Source organism: Heloderma suspectum, chromosome 7, assembly GCF_057233095.1.
Source record: "Heloderma suspectum isolate Gila_16-S chromosome 7, 16-S_ref, whole genome shotgun sequence".
In the NCBI taxonomy this organism is placed as follows: Eukaryota; Metazoa; Chordata; class Lepidosauria; order Squamata; family Helodermatidae; genus Heloderma; species Heloderma suspectum.
In genome coordinates, this window is record NC_139464.1 from 109,869,113 (window position 1) to 109,888,617 (window position 19,505).

At 42.4% G+C, this 19,505-nt stretch overlaps 1 protein-coding gene across 1 annotated transcript in view; it reads right to left on the reverse strand.

Moving 5' to 3' along the window:
• The window catches only part of CACNA2D1 (calcium voltage-gated channel auxiliary subunit alpha2delta 1), a 555,905-nt gene that overhangs the window by 13,427 nt on the left and 522,973 nt on the right, over window positions 1-19,505 (reverse strand). Inside the window, exons 33-38 of the mRNA XM_084811840.1 lie at window positions 12,348-12,500; window positions 12,202-12,254; window positions 8,639-8,694; window positions 8,402-8,531; window positions 7,564-7,676; window positions 5,991-6,073 (exon numbers count right to left, since the gene is read on the reverse strand). Coding sequence (XP_084667966.1) covers window positions 5,991-6,073; window positions 7,564-7,676; window positions 8,402-8,531; window positions 8,639-8,694; window positions 12,202-12,254; window positions 12,348-12,500 — 588 coding nt within the window. The remainder of the gene's footprint in view (window positions 1-5,990; window positions 6,074-7,563; window positions 7,677-8,401; window positions 8,532-8,638; window positions 8,695-12,201; window positions 12,255-12,347; window positions 12,501-19,505) is intronic.

Genomic DNA, 19,505 nt, shown 5'->3' on the forward strand with positions numbered 1-19,505 from the left:
TTTTAAATTTGTTTTAAAATGTGTACAGTCTCCCTGTATGTGGGGAAGAGCAGACTGATGACCAGCTTCCCGCTATGAACATTTGTTATTTCCCTTTTGAAGTGATACACCAGGGGTGGGGAATGTATGGCCCTTTAGATGTTGTTGAACTGCACTACCCATTGGCCCTAGCCATCATAGCCAAGAGCTCTAGCCATCATAGGTTTGCACAGAAGCTGAAGAATCGGTAGCGAGCTGGAGTTATCTATCTATCTATCTACCTACCTACCTACCTACCTACCTACTGATCGACCGACCGACCTATTGTCATTCTAACTTAATCCCACTTTAGTTATAGCTACATACCGATAATGAAATAACCTCTGTTATAGGGTCTTTAAATATATAGCAGCCCTGGTTGACCAAGGCATCACCTTATGCCACATGATACAGCAACATGATGTAGCAACCTTACTGAAGCTAAGCAGCGCTGAGACTGATGTGTGTCCGGGATAAGAGACTGAGCCCTGTGCAATAGTGACAATAAATAAAGAGGTGTAAATAAATAGATTAGATCATAGATAGATAGATAGATAGAAAGATAGATAGATAGATGTCTGAAATTAATCTTTGACCACTTCCAGCTGTGACCACCATGCACTGATGTGGCCGTAAGCATGCTAACCTAACAAGCAGAATGCGGCTTTTGCACATCATTATGGGATTAGCTCTGGGAGCAACTGTGGTGGTACATAAAAGGCCAGTTCATGCTCAGTTCTGCAGATGGAGGTGGCATCATCAGGGCCACCTCAGCACATGACAGCTACGGCTGGAAGTTAGCTAGTTCATGGGCTTAACCAGGTGGTGATCCAAAGCTTTCTTTCAGCACTCATCAAATATGGGGAACGTGTGGCCCTCCTCTTGTTGGTAAACTGCAATTCCCATCAGCCCTAGCCAACTTAGCCACTAGTGAGGGTTGATGGGAACTGCAGTCCAACAACATCTGGAGGGCCTCACATTCCCCATCCCTGCCACACAACGTAATATCACGTGTAGTACTGGTTTGTCATACAAAGGTATAATTCACACAATGTTTGCCTCCACTTTTTGAGGGGAAAGAAGTATGTGATTCTGGACATAAAAGATTCCAGGTGAAGTATCTAGTTCATGTGATACGTTAGGTTTGTGGAAGAACGAGGGGCACACCTGTTTCACAACTAGAAGTTTTAAATCACTGCCTGGTAAGTCTATGAATGGTGCCATTGACTCATTTAGGATGCAATCCTATGCATGTTTAGACAGAAAAAAAAGTCCTACACCTCCCAGAATTCCCCACCCAGAATGGCTAGCTGGGGAACACTGGGAATTGTAGCACTTCTTTGTCCTACAAGGGTGATTTTTGCTTTACTTTGGCAGTTCAAAGCCTCTGAAGACACTGAAAATATGAAAAGAAGAATTATGTACTTTATGTAGCATATAGTATGCTACGTACAGAGTGCACACTACAGCACCCTGCACAAATAAGGGTTGGGGGCTTTCAGAGTTGAATGACACCAACTGATTCTCCCCCAAAATGTGTTCTTCAACTAGACTCCTTCTGAGCTAGGATTAATGCTGACTGCAGTGTAGTACTAATAAGCATTAATCCTATCAGAAGATACACAGTCATCATCTTTTTCTTGGGATCCCAGGCAGATGAGAAGATGCTGACCCCAGATCTGATGGTCACCTCCAACTATAATATGACACTCTTTGTTCTTAGGCAAACGTTGCCCACAGTTTTTGTGTGTGCTTACTTTCTTATCTTTGTTAGGCTCATAAAGGAAGGCTAGTACAAATGTTCTGAAGTAATGGGAACTAGAATAATACATCTAAAAACAATAATACTCTGTTAAATTAGCCTTGCCAACATCCCAAAACCTAAGAGCATGTCTGCATGGTTCTAATTCAGGGACTCCATTAAGGATTCAACTGTGGATAAATAATAGGTACTGTAAGATGAGCCAGACTCGTTGTCCACCTAGGCAAATACTATCAACCCTAATTGGCGGCCAGCAGTGCAGACTCTAGGAGGAAGGTCTTTCCCAGCCCCAGTTCCTCAGAAGCCTGCTGGGGGCTAAACCTTAACCATGCAAAGTGTGTGCTCTACCACAGAACTATGGTTCCCCCCTCCTTGTGAAGAATAAGGGTGGGTTGTGAAGACTCCAAGACTAGCTACCTGCATTAAACATATGCTATAGTGCTGAACTGGGAATGGAGGAATATGCAATATGAGTGTGCCCTCAGGTTGTGATTCTAAGCAGGATTTCTTGCAACCATAAAAAATAATGTGATTTACTTATAAAGTTAATCCATCACTGAGTGGTGTACCAGGTAATTGCTACAGGATAGGTATCTATGGTAGTTTGTTTTAGATTATATTTCTAAGCTTCTGGTCATATAAGCCGATGGGCCTATTCAGACTTTATTCTTCTCTTCCCCAGTTGCCCCTAGGAGAATGTGCTCTCTCTGCTCACCACAAGGAAAAGTGAAAAAAAAAACTGAATCACCAACCAAAGATTAAACCCTCTTCAAATAATGACTAAATAATGTCAAATAATGACAGTCCCATGCATGTTTAGACAGCAAAAGTCCAACCATTCTGAGCATTCCCCAGTAGGGTATAGCTGGCTGGAGGATACTGGGAGTTGTAGGACTTTTTTCAGTCTAAACATGCATAGGATTGCACCCTAAATCTCCCAGTCAGGAAAGAAGCATGTGATCCTGAGACTCACACCCAGGGGAAAACAAAACACCCAATCTCTTCCCAGGGGAAAACAACCTCTGAAAAGGCTCCATTTGTCATTGATCCCTTTCGTAATAACAGAGTTTGCTCCATATTTCCCCCCCAACTTAATACTTGCTTCTCTGATACCCTAACAAAAATGCCAAACTTTGAAAAAACAGAACAAAACACAAAATTAGAGAAAGTAACTGACCATCCACACCACATGAAAACTTGCAGAAAAATGAAGATAGGAGCGGACATCATGGCAGAGGCACGACTCGTTGTGCATATAGGCTGATCCTATTAATAACGGGCAAAGTAGCAAGTAGAGGAAAGGAAAGAAAACACAGAAAGAAACACACACAAGATGAGATTTCATGCAATTTGCCCGCAGTCAGCAGAGTTAATGTGAAAAGCATCCACCCAAGAGTAAAGGATTTCACAGTGAGAATCGCAAAGGAAACTTATCCAAAAATATTACACTGTTACAGTTACAGAAAACACAACTAACACACAGGATAGCACATCAAGCTAGTGAGCAAGACTCCTTGTACTTTCACACACAACAGATCCATCGTTAGTAGACCATGGAGACAGCCTAAGAATCCTGATATTACTTCCAGTTTGTCTCCAACACTTTCCTTAATCAGTTTTTAAAACCGTTAAAATGTGGTATTCCAATGTCCCCCTGGTGTGGCACATGTTTTAAAGCAACAATAACAACAAAAATTAATTCATCCGTGCATGTTTACGTTTCCTTCAAAATATGAGACTATAGCATAGATCTGGGATTCTCAAATTGTGGCACAGGGAACCTTTCTTTCCACTGTCCACCGTCCTGAAAGAAAGGGAGACAATAAACATATCTGCTGTGGGGTAAGTCTTGTTTTGTCTCTTCACTGGGAGAGTACTCAGATAAGCCCCAGAAGCATGGGAAGAGGAAGTGATTTGTATTTCCTCTCTTAACATTTGTTCTGGTGTGCTAAGAAAGTAAGCAACTCTACACTTATAACAGAGTGGATATATGTGTATTCCACCGCCTACAAATTTGGGGCAAGGAGAGACGGAGGAGTTTGCATTTGTCAGCCACTGTGCACACAACCTTACGGTAGTCTGCCAGAAACTAGAAGTCCAGTTTGCATGTCACGATAACCCACAATTTAAAAGCCTTATGGTGCATGCTACCCAACTGCTCCTGCAGGAGCACTAAATAAATCATGGTCAGATGGTTAAGTATGAAGTGCAATCCAGGACCTCTGGCTTGTTTTCCCCGAGTAGTCAGTCATAATCCAACAACAACCCATGGGTTATGACTCTGGCTTGTTGGGAGAAAGACAACCCAGAGTTCCTGGTTTACATATCATGTTAAACAAACCACGGCTGCAAGTGGGAGTGGGTTACCATCCACAATAACCCACAATTTTTGTGTTTTTTTTTTAAATGGTGGGTTATCTTCACATGCCAACTGGAATAATCTTCCAGATATTTTCACAACTATGGGGTGCCCTAGGGAGGATGGAGCCTACTTCTCAAAATACAGATGCTGGCTTTCCTACACCTTGGGCAGATCAGAAGGCTTTTAAAAAAAATCACTGCTTCTGTATCAGCCCGATCTTGCCAAATTGTAAAATGGCTTTTTAAAGTGCCCACATTTACAACGTAGTTTGGAGTTTCAGTTGAGGGAAGGGATCTGTTCAAAGAATGCAGATATTAAAATGTAAGGTGAAGACATGAAAAGCAGTGAGAACAACATGGAAGTTATTCTGAGATACAGCAGTGAACAACAAAATTTCAGAGGCCCTGACAAATTTATTTCTGAGAAGCTAAGTGGGTATTGAACTGAATATTGGAGTTGTTTTGTTATTGCTCACAATTAGGAATGGGCTGAAGGTTTAGTAGAGAACTGTTAGCAGTTTTCTACAAATATAATGGCCACTCAGTGAAAACATCTGCGTGCATCAGGTTGGGCTTTTTCTCTACAGGAACAATTGGACGTCTTGCCTGTGGTTGGGGATTCTGTAAATATGTCCATTAAAAAAATCAGCTGTGTGGACACTGTTGTGTAACTGAGGTAACCTATTGTGTAGAAGCTGTTACACAACTGTGGGGAATTTCTTGTTATCACTACACTGTTTCTCATATTTATATTGTTTTGATGTAATATTCTAACATATGTAGCATATCCATTTTGTACCCCTGTTATTATAAATGTCTTGCTTATCCCCTTTTTGCCATTTTGGGCTGCTGAAACAACAGAGGAAAAAAACCACTTGCTGGTGTGTATGTCTGTGGACATGCATGTTAAACATTTGCTCCTAAATATTTTGCTGGATCACAGCAAATGTGATGGGGCACAGCCTCTGAAGAGTTTGGGTCATTTCATGACATTACTGCAATGGAATAAACGTGTGGTTTGTGTCCTCATGCTAGTGTGACAGCCTTTCCAACTAATCCTTTTACAAGTGTATTTGTAAGAGCCTCTGGATTGAAGGGCCGCGGTGGCTTAGTGGTTAAGACGCTGAACTGCAGACCGGAAGGTCGGCAGGACAGCAGTTCGAGACCCGAGTGCCGCGTGACCGAGTGAGCTCCCGTCTTCAGTCCCAGCTCCTGCCAACCTAGCAGTTCGAAAGCAAGAAATTGCAAGTAGAGAAATAGGTACCGCCTCGGCGGGAAAGGTAACAGCGTTCCGTGCACCTTGGTGTTCAGTCACGCCAGCCACATGACCACGGAAGCGTCTTCGGACAGCGCTGGCTCTTTGGTTTAGAAACGGGGATGAGCACCGCATCCTAGAGTCGGACACGACTGGCTGGGGACACCTTTACCTTTTTACCTGGATCATAACGTGCCACAAGCAGGGAAAGTTGGAACAAGGTAAGTGCACTGCACCAGCAGGACAAAAAGTAAAGCCACAGTGTTTTAAAGGCAACTTTTCAAAGAGTCCAATGACAAGAACTATGGAGGATTGCCGTGACTGTTTTGCCATCATCATGCCGGCACAGGCTGTCCTGCTTTTTTAGATAGGAATCATGTGTGAAAGCACAGCAATTACAGCAAAAGCAACTCAGAAAAAGCTGTTGTTAATTTAATGTTAATTGTGGGAACACTAGAAATAGTGCAATGTAGTCCAGAGTCAACAGTAAGTTTAATGAGAGACAGGCATGTCAAGGTGCAAACTATTCTAAAAAATATTCATTTTCTGTTGCAGGGAAGGTACTTCTTCCATGCCTCTGAAGACCAAACTTACGGCAGCATCATTGTCAAAGCAGACATCAGGTCCTTTTCTGTATCTGGGTTGCTGAACCATTTCACAGGGATTAGGCCCTTCATCTAACCTTTGGTTAAGGAACCGGGATAATAGAATTCTCACGTTTATTTACATAGCACCATCCTATGCTGAAGTTAAGTCCCATGAGATCAATGGGGCTTACTCCCAAGTAAGTGAGTACAGAATTGTAACCATAGTTATCTGAAAAATTCACAGTCAGTAAAAACTAGAAGATTAGGAATGAAACCTTTGTGTGGAATTCTGGTGTTTGCACGGGGAACCTTACCTAGTGAGCTCCCATGGACTGTGTGTAAAGAGACTAGAGATGAACAGACCTCCTCAATAAAATGGGCTTTTCAAGTGTGCCAAGAGTAGGCTCGAAAAACACTGAGAGGTTTTGAGTATACAGCATCAGCTCTTGATACTGGCAGAAAGTATTAAGCCTCTAGATTGGGCAGACTTCATGTAAATACTTGAAGTCTAGAATTATATTTACTTTGAAGGAAGGAGTACTTTCTGCTTGCTGCCCTTCAGGTCCAGCTTCCACCTTAGCTGCAGACATTAGGCATTCTAAGCTAACTCACCGCTGTATGCCTAGATTTGGGTGTGGCTAATCTAGCCTTGCCAGGCCATGGAAGACAGTTTGAGAGTGCTTTCCAAAGGAGAAATGGCTGTCCCCAGACCAAGCAGGCTTGCAGAATCCAGTAAGGTTTTAATATATATGCAAAGTTTTTGGCTTGATTGAGTTTGAATTGTTATTGAAATGTTATAGAAAAGTTGGCACTGTTTCTTGAAATGCACTGCTATTTTGTTGATAATGTTATTCAGATGCTTGCTGACATCTATTTTTTATGTATGGTTGTTACAGTCTTTTCACTTTGCATATTATAAGTTGCCTTGAACACAATTTCTTTTGTGGAAACTCAACATGTAAATTAAAGTCTAAAGTAGGTGAGTGGGGGGGGGGGAAATGGCAGTGTGTGAGGGTAGGCAGAGTGGTGTGTGTGTGTGTGTGTGTGTGTGTATGTGTTAGTCCAACTTGCAGAGGAAAGGGATTGGGACAGAAAGTCCATGGGACAGTGTGGGCTAAGCTGAAAGCGAGTTCAATATGCAAGACCAGAGAACATGCTTACTAACTTACCTGGTGTGGACATTAAGGGAAGTGCTTAACTTAAAAATTGACTCATGCATGCACCATAGAACCTGGAAACTGTTAATGCCTTAACTGTTCTCTTAAAGGTTTTTTATACTAGAAATATTATGATCTATATTATAATCAATATTAATCTATATCTGTATTGTAACCTATATTAAGATCATGCAAATAAGATGTTTATGTGAAATGTCCATCTCACATTATCTGAGTGATTGAAGATATATTTGCCTGTGCTGCACCCTCCACCCACACAGACTGTTACCAACCCAGATATATGAACTGGGCCAGGCTTTGGAGGGAACTGAGAAACAGAGAGAGGGGGTTCTACAGGTCTTTCAAATATTATTATTTGTAAGGAAACACAGATCCAGTGTAAAGTTAACTTTCAAAGGATACCCGGCTTCTCTGCTTGCATCAGTGGCCTTGCATCACAGTGATGGCACATAACTTTGCTGTCGCTCATTATGAATACTAAATTTGTATTAGCAATTTTTTCTGCGTGAAAAAGTCTGAGAACAGAAACATATCACAGGATGGACATTTAATGCCGAGATAAAAGAAACAAGCAGGTAATCTTCTACAGATATTTTTTGAGCACGACATAATGAGCTGGATCCAGATTTAGTCATAGTTAGAGTAGAGCCACTGAAATCAGTGGGCTTATGTTAAACTGAAGTCCCACTGATTTCAGTGGGTCTACTCGAAGTATAACTAAATCTGGAGCCAACCTAATGAATTTGCCAATTACAACTTCAAAGGCTCAATGCCGCCTTCCGCAACAGTGCCCCCCAGATGGCCATACTGGCTGGGGATTATGGGAGTTGTAGTCCAACAAACCTGGAGGGTACCATGTTGGGGAAGGCTGGCTTAATGAAACTCCTGCTTAGAGAGCTACAGTTAGCATTACTTTGCTCACAGATCTCTCCTTCTCAATGGGCAGTGAATAGATCTATCTGTTAAACCTGCTTCCACTCAGCCAAATCCAACCATCTATTTCCAAGCACTATGCAATACGGGTTGCTAAGCATATGTTCAATCTTACTATTAAAATATGTATAAATCACAACAGTACAGACTAATGGATATTCATATGCATCTATAGCTAATTATTCCATTGACAGAATAAAAGCTAGTTTCCCATTAATTGCTCATGTGTTTGTTTACTTTTTTGAAACATTAATAAGAAAAGGTAAGAGACACTTTACATATTTTGGAATTCAAAGGAAAAACCTACCTAGAACAGTTTATACAGTCTAGGATGTTATTAAATGATTTCTCATCATTCCCAAAGAAATACTGAGTTTGTACTGTGATGCAGCTGTGTTTTGATGGGACGGCATTGAATTCTTCATCCTCCACTTCCGCTATGAGAAAGAGAATATTTTCAGCCCCATAAGAAAGAGAATATTTTCAGCTCCATGACAAATATGAAATGCAAATGCAAGTTAAGTACTCCTACACCTTCACTTACCTGCACCAAGAAAATGTGGAAATGTCAGGCCCAAAAAGAGCTGCTGCAAGATAGACCTGGATATACAAATAATTGTATAGGGATATAATAATTGTAGAATTATTAGTTACAGCCACCATAGCAATGTAGAATGGTTATGTTTCATGCAGTACTAATTCTGTGTATTGAGCATATAGCAAACATAGGTACATGCTGAACATAGGAACAAAAGAATCAGGAATTATGTGCAGGGCTAGTGCCCAAGTCAAGTAGTCCTTAGATCTATGAGTTGGACATAGGCTCATGCATTACAGTTTTGGCTAAAAGTTTTCTTCCCATCTCTTCTTCACAACCATCAAATCACTTGTAAAAACACACAAAAAGTATTTTACAGGCATTCTAAAAACATAAGAAAAGCCCTGCTGGATCAGATCAAAGGTGCATCTAGTCCAGCATTCTGTTCACACCGTGGCCAACCAGATGCCTGTGAGAAACTCACAAGTAGGCCATGAGGCTAATAGCAGCCTCCTGCTCATTTTCTTCAGCAACTGGTTACATAGGCATACTGCCTCTGACACTGGAGGCAGCATATAGCCATTAGTACTAGTAGCCATTGATAGCCGTGTGAGCATTCCCCCACCTGGTATGCATAAGACTGGCTTGAAAAATCAGCCAAGCTTTCCCTCCCAAATGGTGTCCTGGTAAGGTCTGAGCTATACTAGGAGGGGTACAAGAGGTATGGAAATGGTTAGGTCAGTTCAAGTACCCAGTGATATCAGTCTTTCATTTCTGAAGTTATTCGTGTCCCTCCTCAATACTCCATCAGACTTAACAATTATATTACTTAACAGTGGTTGCCAGTAACTGAAGATAACTTGTCAGCTTGTGATCCCTGTCCACTCTTGGTTTGTCAAAGACTATGATTTACTGCAGAGGTCACAATCAAGGCTCCTTATTTATTCCCCAGTATAAGATGAAAGCTGATGGCTTTCTAGAGCTAGCATGTAGTACAGAAATCAGAACGGCATTAGTAGTGTGGAAATTGAGGACAGTAGGAGTCCTAGCGGTGGAGACGTGTATCTTAAAGTTTTTAAAGTTTTAAGCTTTTACATTGTTTTAAAATTGTGAATTGTAAGTCACCTTTCTGGGCTAAAAGGCAGCTCAGAAATAATGTCATTCATAAATAAATAAATATGCTGGTGTATTCAAATTTTAACTCTAGTTAAAAACTCTAAAAACTTGTTACTGTCTTGGCTGAAATGCAGTATGGACTGCCCCTTATCTACCATTGTGATGGGTTGGGTTTTTTTTTTGTATTTTTATATAAAAACCACCCTAGAATCATATTCTGATGAAGAGTGGTATAATAATTTTTGCAGGGGGTTGTTATTTATCGCTTATTGAAAAGTCTTCTAAATTTTTACAACAAAATCTCCCTCTGCCCCATCCCAATTATATGGTTGGTGATACAGGACATGTATGAGTAAGCTTCCATTTATTTATTTATTTATTTATTTATTTATTTTATTAGCTTTATTAGCCACCCATCTGCTCGACCACTCTAGGAGGCACACAATACTAATAATAAATTTACATAATCAACTGAACAAAACAACGTAACAAAACAACACTACTTAAAACACCCCACCCCAAATGCCCTCCTGAACAGCCAGGTTTTTAAAGCCCAGCGGAAGCTAAGAGGGGGCATGGCAGAGGTCACTAGGGAGGGAATTCCACAAAGTGGGGGCCACCACAGAAAGGCCCTCTCCCTAGTCCTCACCAGCCTAGCTGTCCTGACTGATGGGACAGATAGAAGGCCTACCAAGGCCGGTCTCTTGAGTGGTGTCCCTGGTGCTGTTGGAGGCACTTCTTAAGATAGAAACATTTGACATGGTTCCTCTCCCCCTCCCCACAGTCCCTTCCCCCCAGGTCACTGATATGTGGTACATTCTGTGTCTTTAAAGTTCCTACAGAATCTACAAATTTTAGCTGATGCATCTACAGATGTGCCTGTTCTGGAAGTATATAAAGAAAATGAGGAAAGATTGAGAAGAAAAAAAAGGGGGGAGAAGGAGAAAAAGGAAAAAGAAGACATGACATTGATGCTGTAGTGGAGTAGCTATTGCAAGGGGAGGAATCTGTCTTCTCCTCCTCCATCTGCATAGAGTATGCATTTCCTGCAACCAAATTCTTCCCTGGATTTTGGTTTTTCTTAACTTGGCCTTCTCTGAGGATCAGCACCAATGCACAGGCAATCCGTTGCTCTTCTGGTTATAGATAGGATGCATGAGAACTGTGTTTTAGTACACAAATCACTTGAAAATGCCCTGTTCGCAACCCTGAATGCGAGGTCACGTTCCCCAAAACCGTTCTCAAATTCCTGAACTTGCATTCACAAAACATGCACTTGAAAGATTTTCTCAAAATGTGCAATTTTCTCAATATGGGCAACTTCTAAAAAATGTGCAACTTCTCCAAATGAGCAACTTTTTCAAAACACATAACTTTCTCACAACGCACAGCTTTTCCCATTCAAACGAACTGAAAAACAGGTTGGAAATGAGAAGGAGAGCAAGCTGAACTGAGCTTTGAAGTAAAGCCCATAGCATTTCAGCAAGCCTGAGTATCCCTGTTTCTCCCATCCCTAGTTATGGAATTCATTTTGCATAGACATTTTACACACAGCTGTGCACGTGCAATTTGGATCAGTGTTCAGCTCTTTATGTTCATTTGTGTTTTTCCCCATGTTCATTTATGTTTTTCCCCATGCCCATTATCAACATGAATTGATAATATAGCACTTGTGTATAGTGATGAAACACAGCACAACAGGACTGCATCCCTTCTTGTACTGTATTAATCCATGTGCACATCAATAACCTGAGCAGAAAAAAAGATGTGAATGAACAGAGTGCAGTGGTCAAACCTGCACATGCACCAATCCCAGAACTAAGTTTAGAAATTCTCCATGCACACTGGAGCAGAACGTGGAGCAGAACAAATCCATGGAACAATGCGGGAACATGAACAAGGGAAAAAATATATATAGTTTCTTTGTTTATTGCATTGATTCTTGTGAACTGCCTTTCTCCTTTTGTTCGTATCAGATCTTACCTAACCCCCCTTCTTAATATCCCTCAAGCTCCCTACCAAGATTTTATTACAGAAAACATTTCAAGAAAGCATTTTTATGTGAAAAAACGTGTGTCAAAACTGAGCCTAGACCTCTCCACAGATAACAACCCATTTTGATATTACTCAGATTTTAATTTCTTCTCTGAATTACTGTCCAGTGCAAAGATTTTTTCAACTGCAGTCATCAAGGTTCTTTCTTTATGTTAAGTTACACGTTCCTAAAATGTTTTCATCAGCCTTCTGGGAGACCATGTGCGTATTTTTGTTTTGCTGTGCCATAATTAAATACTCAGCCAAAGATAGCGTGTTATCTAGCTAATTATTATACATAATAAACTTGAACAAGAAGAATGTGTGTGGAAGACTCTCAGTGGGGTTAATTCATACTGTATACAGGGCTTCATGCATGTCAAATGTACAATCAACCCTATCTGAAAAGCTCAACTTACCAAGCAGCTGCAGAGGCCCACCAGCCTAGATGTAAGATATCTGCTATTGTAGGCTAGAAAATAGAAGGGAATGAGTGTAATGTTATAAGAACCTCTGAACATGTAGAGGGATTGCACTGGTTGGAGAAGGGCAAGAGTACACTGACCACATTGACAGAGCGGAGTCCAGCTCCTTGCTTTGGTTCTTCTTCTGGATCACATACAGACTGATAGTCGTAAGTCTTGTTAAAGGCATATAAGGACATATTAATGAGATTTCGCATGAGGCCCGGGTCAATCTCACCGAAGAATTTGCCTATCTAATGCAAAAAGAGATTAAAACACACATCAACAACATGATCCTCTTCAAACATACTGAATGAAAGCCCCAGCTTTTTATGTTTTTTTAGGGCGCAATCCTATCTAGATAGGCGACCGCCTCTGAACACGGAGGTGACCGCCTATCCAAAGCAGGGCAGGAGAAACACAGAGGGGATCATTCCCTCTGCACTCCTCTTGCCCTGCTTTTTCTGCTAGACAGCCGATTACGGCTGTCTAGCCACAGGAGCATGGAGTGGGGAGGGAGGCTGCTGTATGACACATAGGATGTGTCGTACAGGCAGCTACGATCTCCCCACCCAGGAAAGCCCCCAGCCGTGCCCCTTTCCGGCCGCTCCGCACTCCTCTTGTGAGCATGGAGGATGGGGCTGTTCCATGCTGCCTCCAAGGCAGCGTGGAAGTGGAGGGAAGTCGGTTCTCTGGGAACCGATCTCAGAGCACAGGCTCCAAGGTCGGTTCCTGGATAACAGCATATCCTATGGCTATCTAGCAGCTGTCTAGCAGCTATAGGATTGTTCCCTTAATTAACGAATACTTCTACAGCCAATAGTTTGGGTGAAATATATAGCCAAGAATCCAAGTATTGGCCTTTTATGAGACTTAGGACCGAAGCAGAGCTTTCTACAGATATTCATAGGCAGTCTATCAAAATTGAACACAGCATGGCAATGAATTATTACGAACGCCAGAAAAAGTTTTTTAAAACAAGCAATGAAAAAAGAACTGTTGAGAATGATCAAGGCTATTCCTTTTTGAAGCCTGAACCCAAGACATTGTAAAGTGTTACTTTCTAACTACAGAGGAAGTGTAACTTCTCTAGGGACGTACTGGTTTTAAACAAGTCCAATCCATATTACTCTTTTGTTCTGCACAAAGTTACTTGTTTTCAGTCCAGGCTTCACTTTTGTGTATGGTGAACCTTCTAAACAATCTGTCAAGAACACAGAGTTTAATAGGGTTTTTCAGTTATGTGGAATTGGAGGCACTGTTCAGCTACACATGGACCCCATGCCAGTGAGCATTTCTAGGCCCCCATTGCTGAATACAGATATTGAACTACAACAAGGAGCTGTTCTTGTACCGGAGGATGCAGAGTAGCCAAGGGTGGTTGTCGTACTGAGGCCCCCGCACCAGTATGGGCATGACCCGATGACATCAAGTTAAAACAACTACTCTAAATTCTCTTATCATTATGTCCTCAACATTCCACATGTCTTGACATTCATGCACTCCTCCTCCAGGATGGACACGATGCCCAGCAGCTGCCCGAGAAGTGGGAGAGAAGAACAAGCACAATGATGAGATACGGTCAATCGACAGGGAACGGGGGGAGAGGGAGGCAGTGAAGTGGCTCAAATGGTTACGAAACACCGAAAAGCTCCTGTAATGTTGTGAGTCACAATAGGGACGCTAATAATGGCGAGTCTGTATCAGTAGCTGCACTGAGCAAATCCAGTAATTTGCACTGGGTGCACAAGTCCACATTCAGAGAAGCATATTCCATTTTTAAAAGAAATGTTTTAAATTAAATTAAAGCCAAACAAAACAAATCTGGGAAGAGCTGATTGCAGATGTCCCACGCATGGTCTGAAGGCACATGAAACAGCTACCTCGTTGAAGCTAAGCAGGTCTGGGTCAGGTCAGTGCTTGGAGGGGAGACCACCTGGGAACCACACATAGCCACCTTGAGTTCCATGATGGAAGAAGGTGGGATATAAATGAAATGAATGAATGAATGAATGAATGAATGAATGAATGAATTCACAAGTCCTAGAAGCTAACAGATCTGTATTTTTTGGAAGAGAGGGTTTTTATGTTTCTTTAAATTTGCAAAGTTATATACTTCTGCATACCTAGGGAGTTGTTCAGTTGGAATCTGGCTGCCTGTAACTTGAGCCCATTATTCCGTGTCCTGCATCCTGGGATGATTGAGAAGAGATCCTGGCCTTCCTCTCTGTGACAACCTTTCAAGTGCTTGAAGAGCGTTATCACATCTCCCCTCAGTCTTCTCTTCTCCAGGCTAAACATGCCCAGTTCTTTCAGTCTTCCTTCATAGGGCTTTGTTTCCAGTCCCCTGATCATCTTTGTTGCCCTCCTCTGAACCCTCTCCAGCTTGTCTGCATCCTATCCTTCTTCAAGTTCTGGACACAGTACTCCAGATAAGGCCTAACCAGTGCTGAGTAGAGGGGAACTAGTACTTCCTGGGATTTGGAAGTTATGCTTCTATTAATGCAGCCCAAAAGAGCATGTGCCTTTTTTGCAGCCACATCACATTGTTGGCTCATACTCAGCTTGTGATCGACAACAATTCCAAGATCCTTCTCGCTTGTTGAGCCACATATCTCCCATCTTGTAACTGTGCATTTGGTTTTTTTTTCCTAGGTGCAGAACTTGGCATTTATCCCTATTAAATTTCATTCTGTTGTTTTCTGCCCAGCACTCCAGACTATCAAGATCACTTTGAATTTTGTTTCTGTCTTCCAAAGTATTAGCTATCCCGCCCAATTTTGTGTCATCTGCAAATTTGATCAGCAGGTTCAAGTATTCAGAATGGCATTTTCCAAGTTTATGTTTAACAAATTTTATTTTTATTGAAAATAATGAGGGGTGAAGTAACAAATTACAAGACCACTTTATCAAATCCAGGACCAGAGCATGTGTTAGATGTAAACATGCCACCAAGATTCCATCAAAAATGGTAAAACTGCCATTTTTCGACCCCCACTCTAGATATGTTTAGAAAGATACACCATATGTGAATATCTATTACTTGCATTCATATTCTGGATCAGGGATGGAGAACATGTGACCCTCCAGATGTTGTTGGATGGCAGCTCACGTCATCCCTCATCATTGGCTATGCTAACTAGGGCTGATGGGAGTTGCAGTCCACTAACATCTGCAGGGCCACATTGTTCCCACCGCTGTTCTATATATTTCTGGGCCATCAGGGACCTTTTGAGGGCTGAAATACAGGGTATAAATAGTGTGTGTGTGTACACAGGCATGCACATACACGCTCATGCACACGCACACACGATGGTAGCACCACACTTGCTGTGTAATAGCATTTAGGTATGAGTGCTTAAATTAATTTACATACATTGTTTCAGTAATCCTTACAACAACCCTGTAAACGTAAGCCAGAAATATTATCTCCATATTGCAAAGGGAAGCTGTGGGTGAGATATAGGGCCTTGCTTAAAGTCACCTACTGAGTTCTTGGCAGAGCTGAGGTGTGACACTGTTTTCAGAGGTATCCATACAGCAGTTGTAACTGATGTGTATGTGCTCTAACTAGGGATGGCCGTGAATTTCTCCACGAATCTTAGGGAGGCCGAATGCCAACGCAATACCCGTGAAATTGTTGGTGAAATTCTCCCCCCCGCCCGCCCCCCCCGGGATGGGACTTACCTCCCTCGAATGTCCCTCTCGGCGGCGGGTCCCGGCAGCATTTTGGCGGCGTTTCGGTGGGGGCGGCGGCCGATCTTCTGACCGGCTGCCGCCGCCGCCACCATTACAAAGGTAATGAAAAAAAAAAAACACACCCGTGATAGGCTACGTAAAAGAAAATCCGATGCTGTAAAGAACAATATTGTTTAGGAACCTGGAATGTCAGATCAATGAATCAAGGTAAGCTGGAGGTGGTCAAACATGAGATGGCAAGATTGAACATCGACATCTTGGGAATCAGTGAACTAAAATGGACAGGCATGGGCGAATTTAATTCAGGTGACCATCATATCTACTATTGTGGGCAAGAATCCCTTAGAAGAAATGGAGTAGCACTCATAGTCAACAAAAAGGTGGGAAAAGCAGTACTGGGGTACAATCTCAAAAATGATAGAATGATCTCAGTACGAATCCAAGGCAAACCATTCAACATCACAGTAATTCAAGTCTATGCCCCAACCACTGATGCCGAAGAAGCTGAGGTTGATCGGTTCTATGAAGACCTACAACACCTTCTAGAACTAACACCAAAAAAAGATGTCCTCTTCATCATAGGGGATTGGAATGCTAAGTAGGAAGTCAAGAAATCACCAGGATAACAGGCCGGCATGGCCTTGGTGTACAAAATGAAGCAGGACAAAAGCTAATAGAGTTTTGCCACGAGAACACGCTGATCATAGCAAACAGTCTTTTCCAACAGCACAAGAGACGACTCTACAAATGGACATCACCAGATGGTCAATATCGAAATCAGATTGATTATGTACTTTGCAGCCAAAGATGGAGAAGCTCTATACAGTCAGTAAAAACAAGACCTGGAGCTGACTGTGGCTCAGATCATGAGCTGCTTCTTGCAAAATTTTGGCTTAAATTGAAGAACATAGGGAAAACCACTAAACCATTCAGGTATGACCTAAATCATATCCCTTATGAATACACAGTAGAGGTGAGGAATAGATTTCAGGGATTAGACGTGATAGACAGAGTGCCTGAGGAACTATGGATGGAGGTCCGTAACATTGTTCAGGAGGCAGCAACTCAATCCATCCCAAAGAAAAAGAAATGCAAGAAAGCCAAGTGGCTGTCTGAGGAGGCTTTACAAGTAGCTGAGGAAAGAAGGGAAGCAAAAAGCAAGGGAGAAAGGGGAAGATATATCCAACTGAATGCAGAGTTCCAGAGAATAGCAAGGAGAGACAAGAAGGCCTTCTTAAATGAACAATGCAAAGAAATCGAGGAAAACAACAGAATGGGAAAGACTCGAGATCTCTTCAAGAAAATCGGAGATCTCAAGGGAACGTTTTGTGCAAAACGGGCATGATAAAGGACAAAGAAGGCAGGGACTGAACAGAAGCAGATGAGATTAAGAAGAGGTGGAAAGAATACAGAGAAGAACTATACAGGAAAGATCTGAATGTCCCTGATAGCCATGATAGTGCGGTCACTGAACTTGAGCCGGACATCCTCGAGAGTGAAGTCAAGTGGGCCTTAGGAAGCATTAGAAACAACAAAGCTAGCGGAGATGACAGTATTCCAGTTGAGCTATTTAAAATCCTAAAAGATGATGCTGTTAAAGTGCTGCATTCAATATGCCAACAAATTTGGAACACTCAACATTGGCCGCAAGACTGGAAAAGGTCAGTTTACATTCCAATTCCAAAGAAGGGCAACGCCAAAGAGTGTTCAAACTACCGCACAATTGCGCTCATTTCACATGCCAGCAAGGTGATGCTCAAAATCCTACAAGCTAGGCTTCAGCAGTATGCGAACCGAAAACTACCGGAAGTACAAGCTGGGTTTCGAAGAGGCAGAGGAATGAGAGATCAAATCGCCAACATTCACTGCATCATGGAGAAAGCAAGAGAATTCCAGAAAAATGTCTATTTCTGCTTCATTGACTACGCTAAAGCCTTTGATTGTGTGGATCACAACAAACTGTGGCAAATTCTTAAAGAGATGGGAGTACCAGACCACCTTACCTGTCTCCTGAGAAACCTGTACGAGGGTCAAGAAGCAACAGTAAGAACCAGACATGGAACAACTGAGTGGTTCAAAATTGGGAAAGGAGTACGACAAGGCTGCATATTGTCACCCTGCTTATTTAACGTATATGCAGTTAATATGCATCATGAGAAATGCCGGGTTGGATGAATCAGAGGTCGGAATTAAGATTGCTGGGAGAATTATCAACAACCTCCGATATGCAAACGATACCACCCTAATGGCAGAAAGCGAAGAGGATCTAAAGAGCCTCTTGTTGAGGGTGAAAGAGGAGAGTGCAAAAGCTGGTTTGAAACTCAACATTAAGAAAACTAAGATCATGGCATCTGGCCCTATCACTTCCTGGCATATAGAAGGGGAAGAAATGGAAGCAGTGACCGATTTTACTTTCTTGGGCTCCAAGATCACCGCAGACGGTGACTGTAGCCATGAAATTAAAAGACGCTTGCTCCTTGGGAGGAAAGCTATGGCAAACCTAGACAGCATAGTAAGAAGCAGAGACATCACCTTGCTGACAAAGGTCCGTCTAATCAAAGCTATGGTTTTCCCAGTAGTAATGTATGGCTGTGAGAGCTGGACTATAAGGAAGGCTGAGAGCTGAAGAACCGATGCTTTCGAACTGTGGTGCTGGAGAAGACTCTTACGAGTTCCCTGGACTGCAAGGAGGTCAAATCAGTCCATCCTCAAGGAAATCAACCCTGAGTGCTCATTGGAAGGACAGATACTGAAGCTGAAGCTCAAATATTTTGGCCACCTAATGTGAAGAGAAAACTCTCTGGAAAAGACCCTGATGCTGGGAAAGACTGAAGGCAAAAGGAGAAGGGGACGGCAGAGGATGAGATGGCTAGATAGTATCACCGATGCAATGAATATGAACTTGAGCACGCTCCGGGAGAAAGCGCAGGACAGGAAGGCCTGGCGTGCTATGGTCCATGGGGTCACGAAGAGTCGGACACGACTGAACGACTGAACAACAACAACAACAACAATCATGGCTAGATTTCCAAAGTCAGCCGTGATAGGCTACGTTAATCGTTACGTAGCCTATCACGGGTGACTTTGGGAAAAAAAAAAGCGCGTACGCAAATGGCGGCACCCATGGGTGCCGCCATTTGCGTTCCTTATTTGGGCCCGGGTAGTCTATGTAAAGATTTACGTAGACTACGGTGAAAATAAGGGCAACGCAAATAGCCTATCATGGGTGTTTGTTTTTTTCATTCACTTTTTTATTTCGCGGCCGGGGAGACGGGGCGCTTCTCCCCGGCCTGAATTTTGGCTGGGCAAGGCAGGGCGCCTCCCCCCCCCCAGCCTGAACTTCGGGGGGAGAACCGAAGCGCTTCCCCCCACCGCGAAGCAAGCTGCGGGACCAGGTAAGTGACTTTCGTACATCACTAGCTCTAACCCTAAACTTGGATCCCTTCAAGAAATAATGACCACAACAAATTTGGTCTTTATGGAATCTGAAATCTGAATCTTCATTGCAATCCGAAACTAAGCATATAAATTGATTTGATTTGTTACAATGAAAGTCGTTT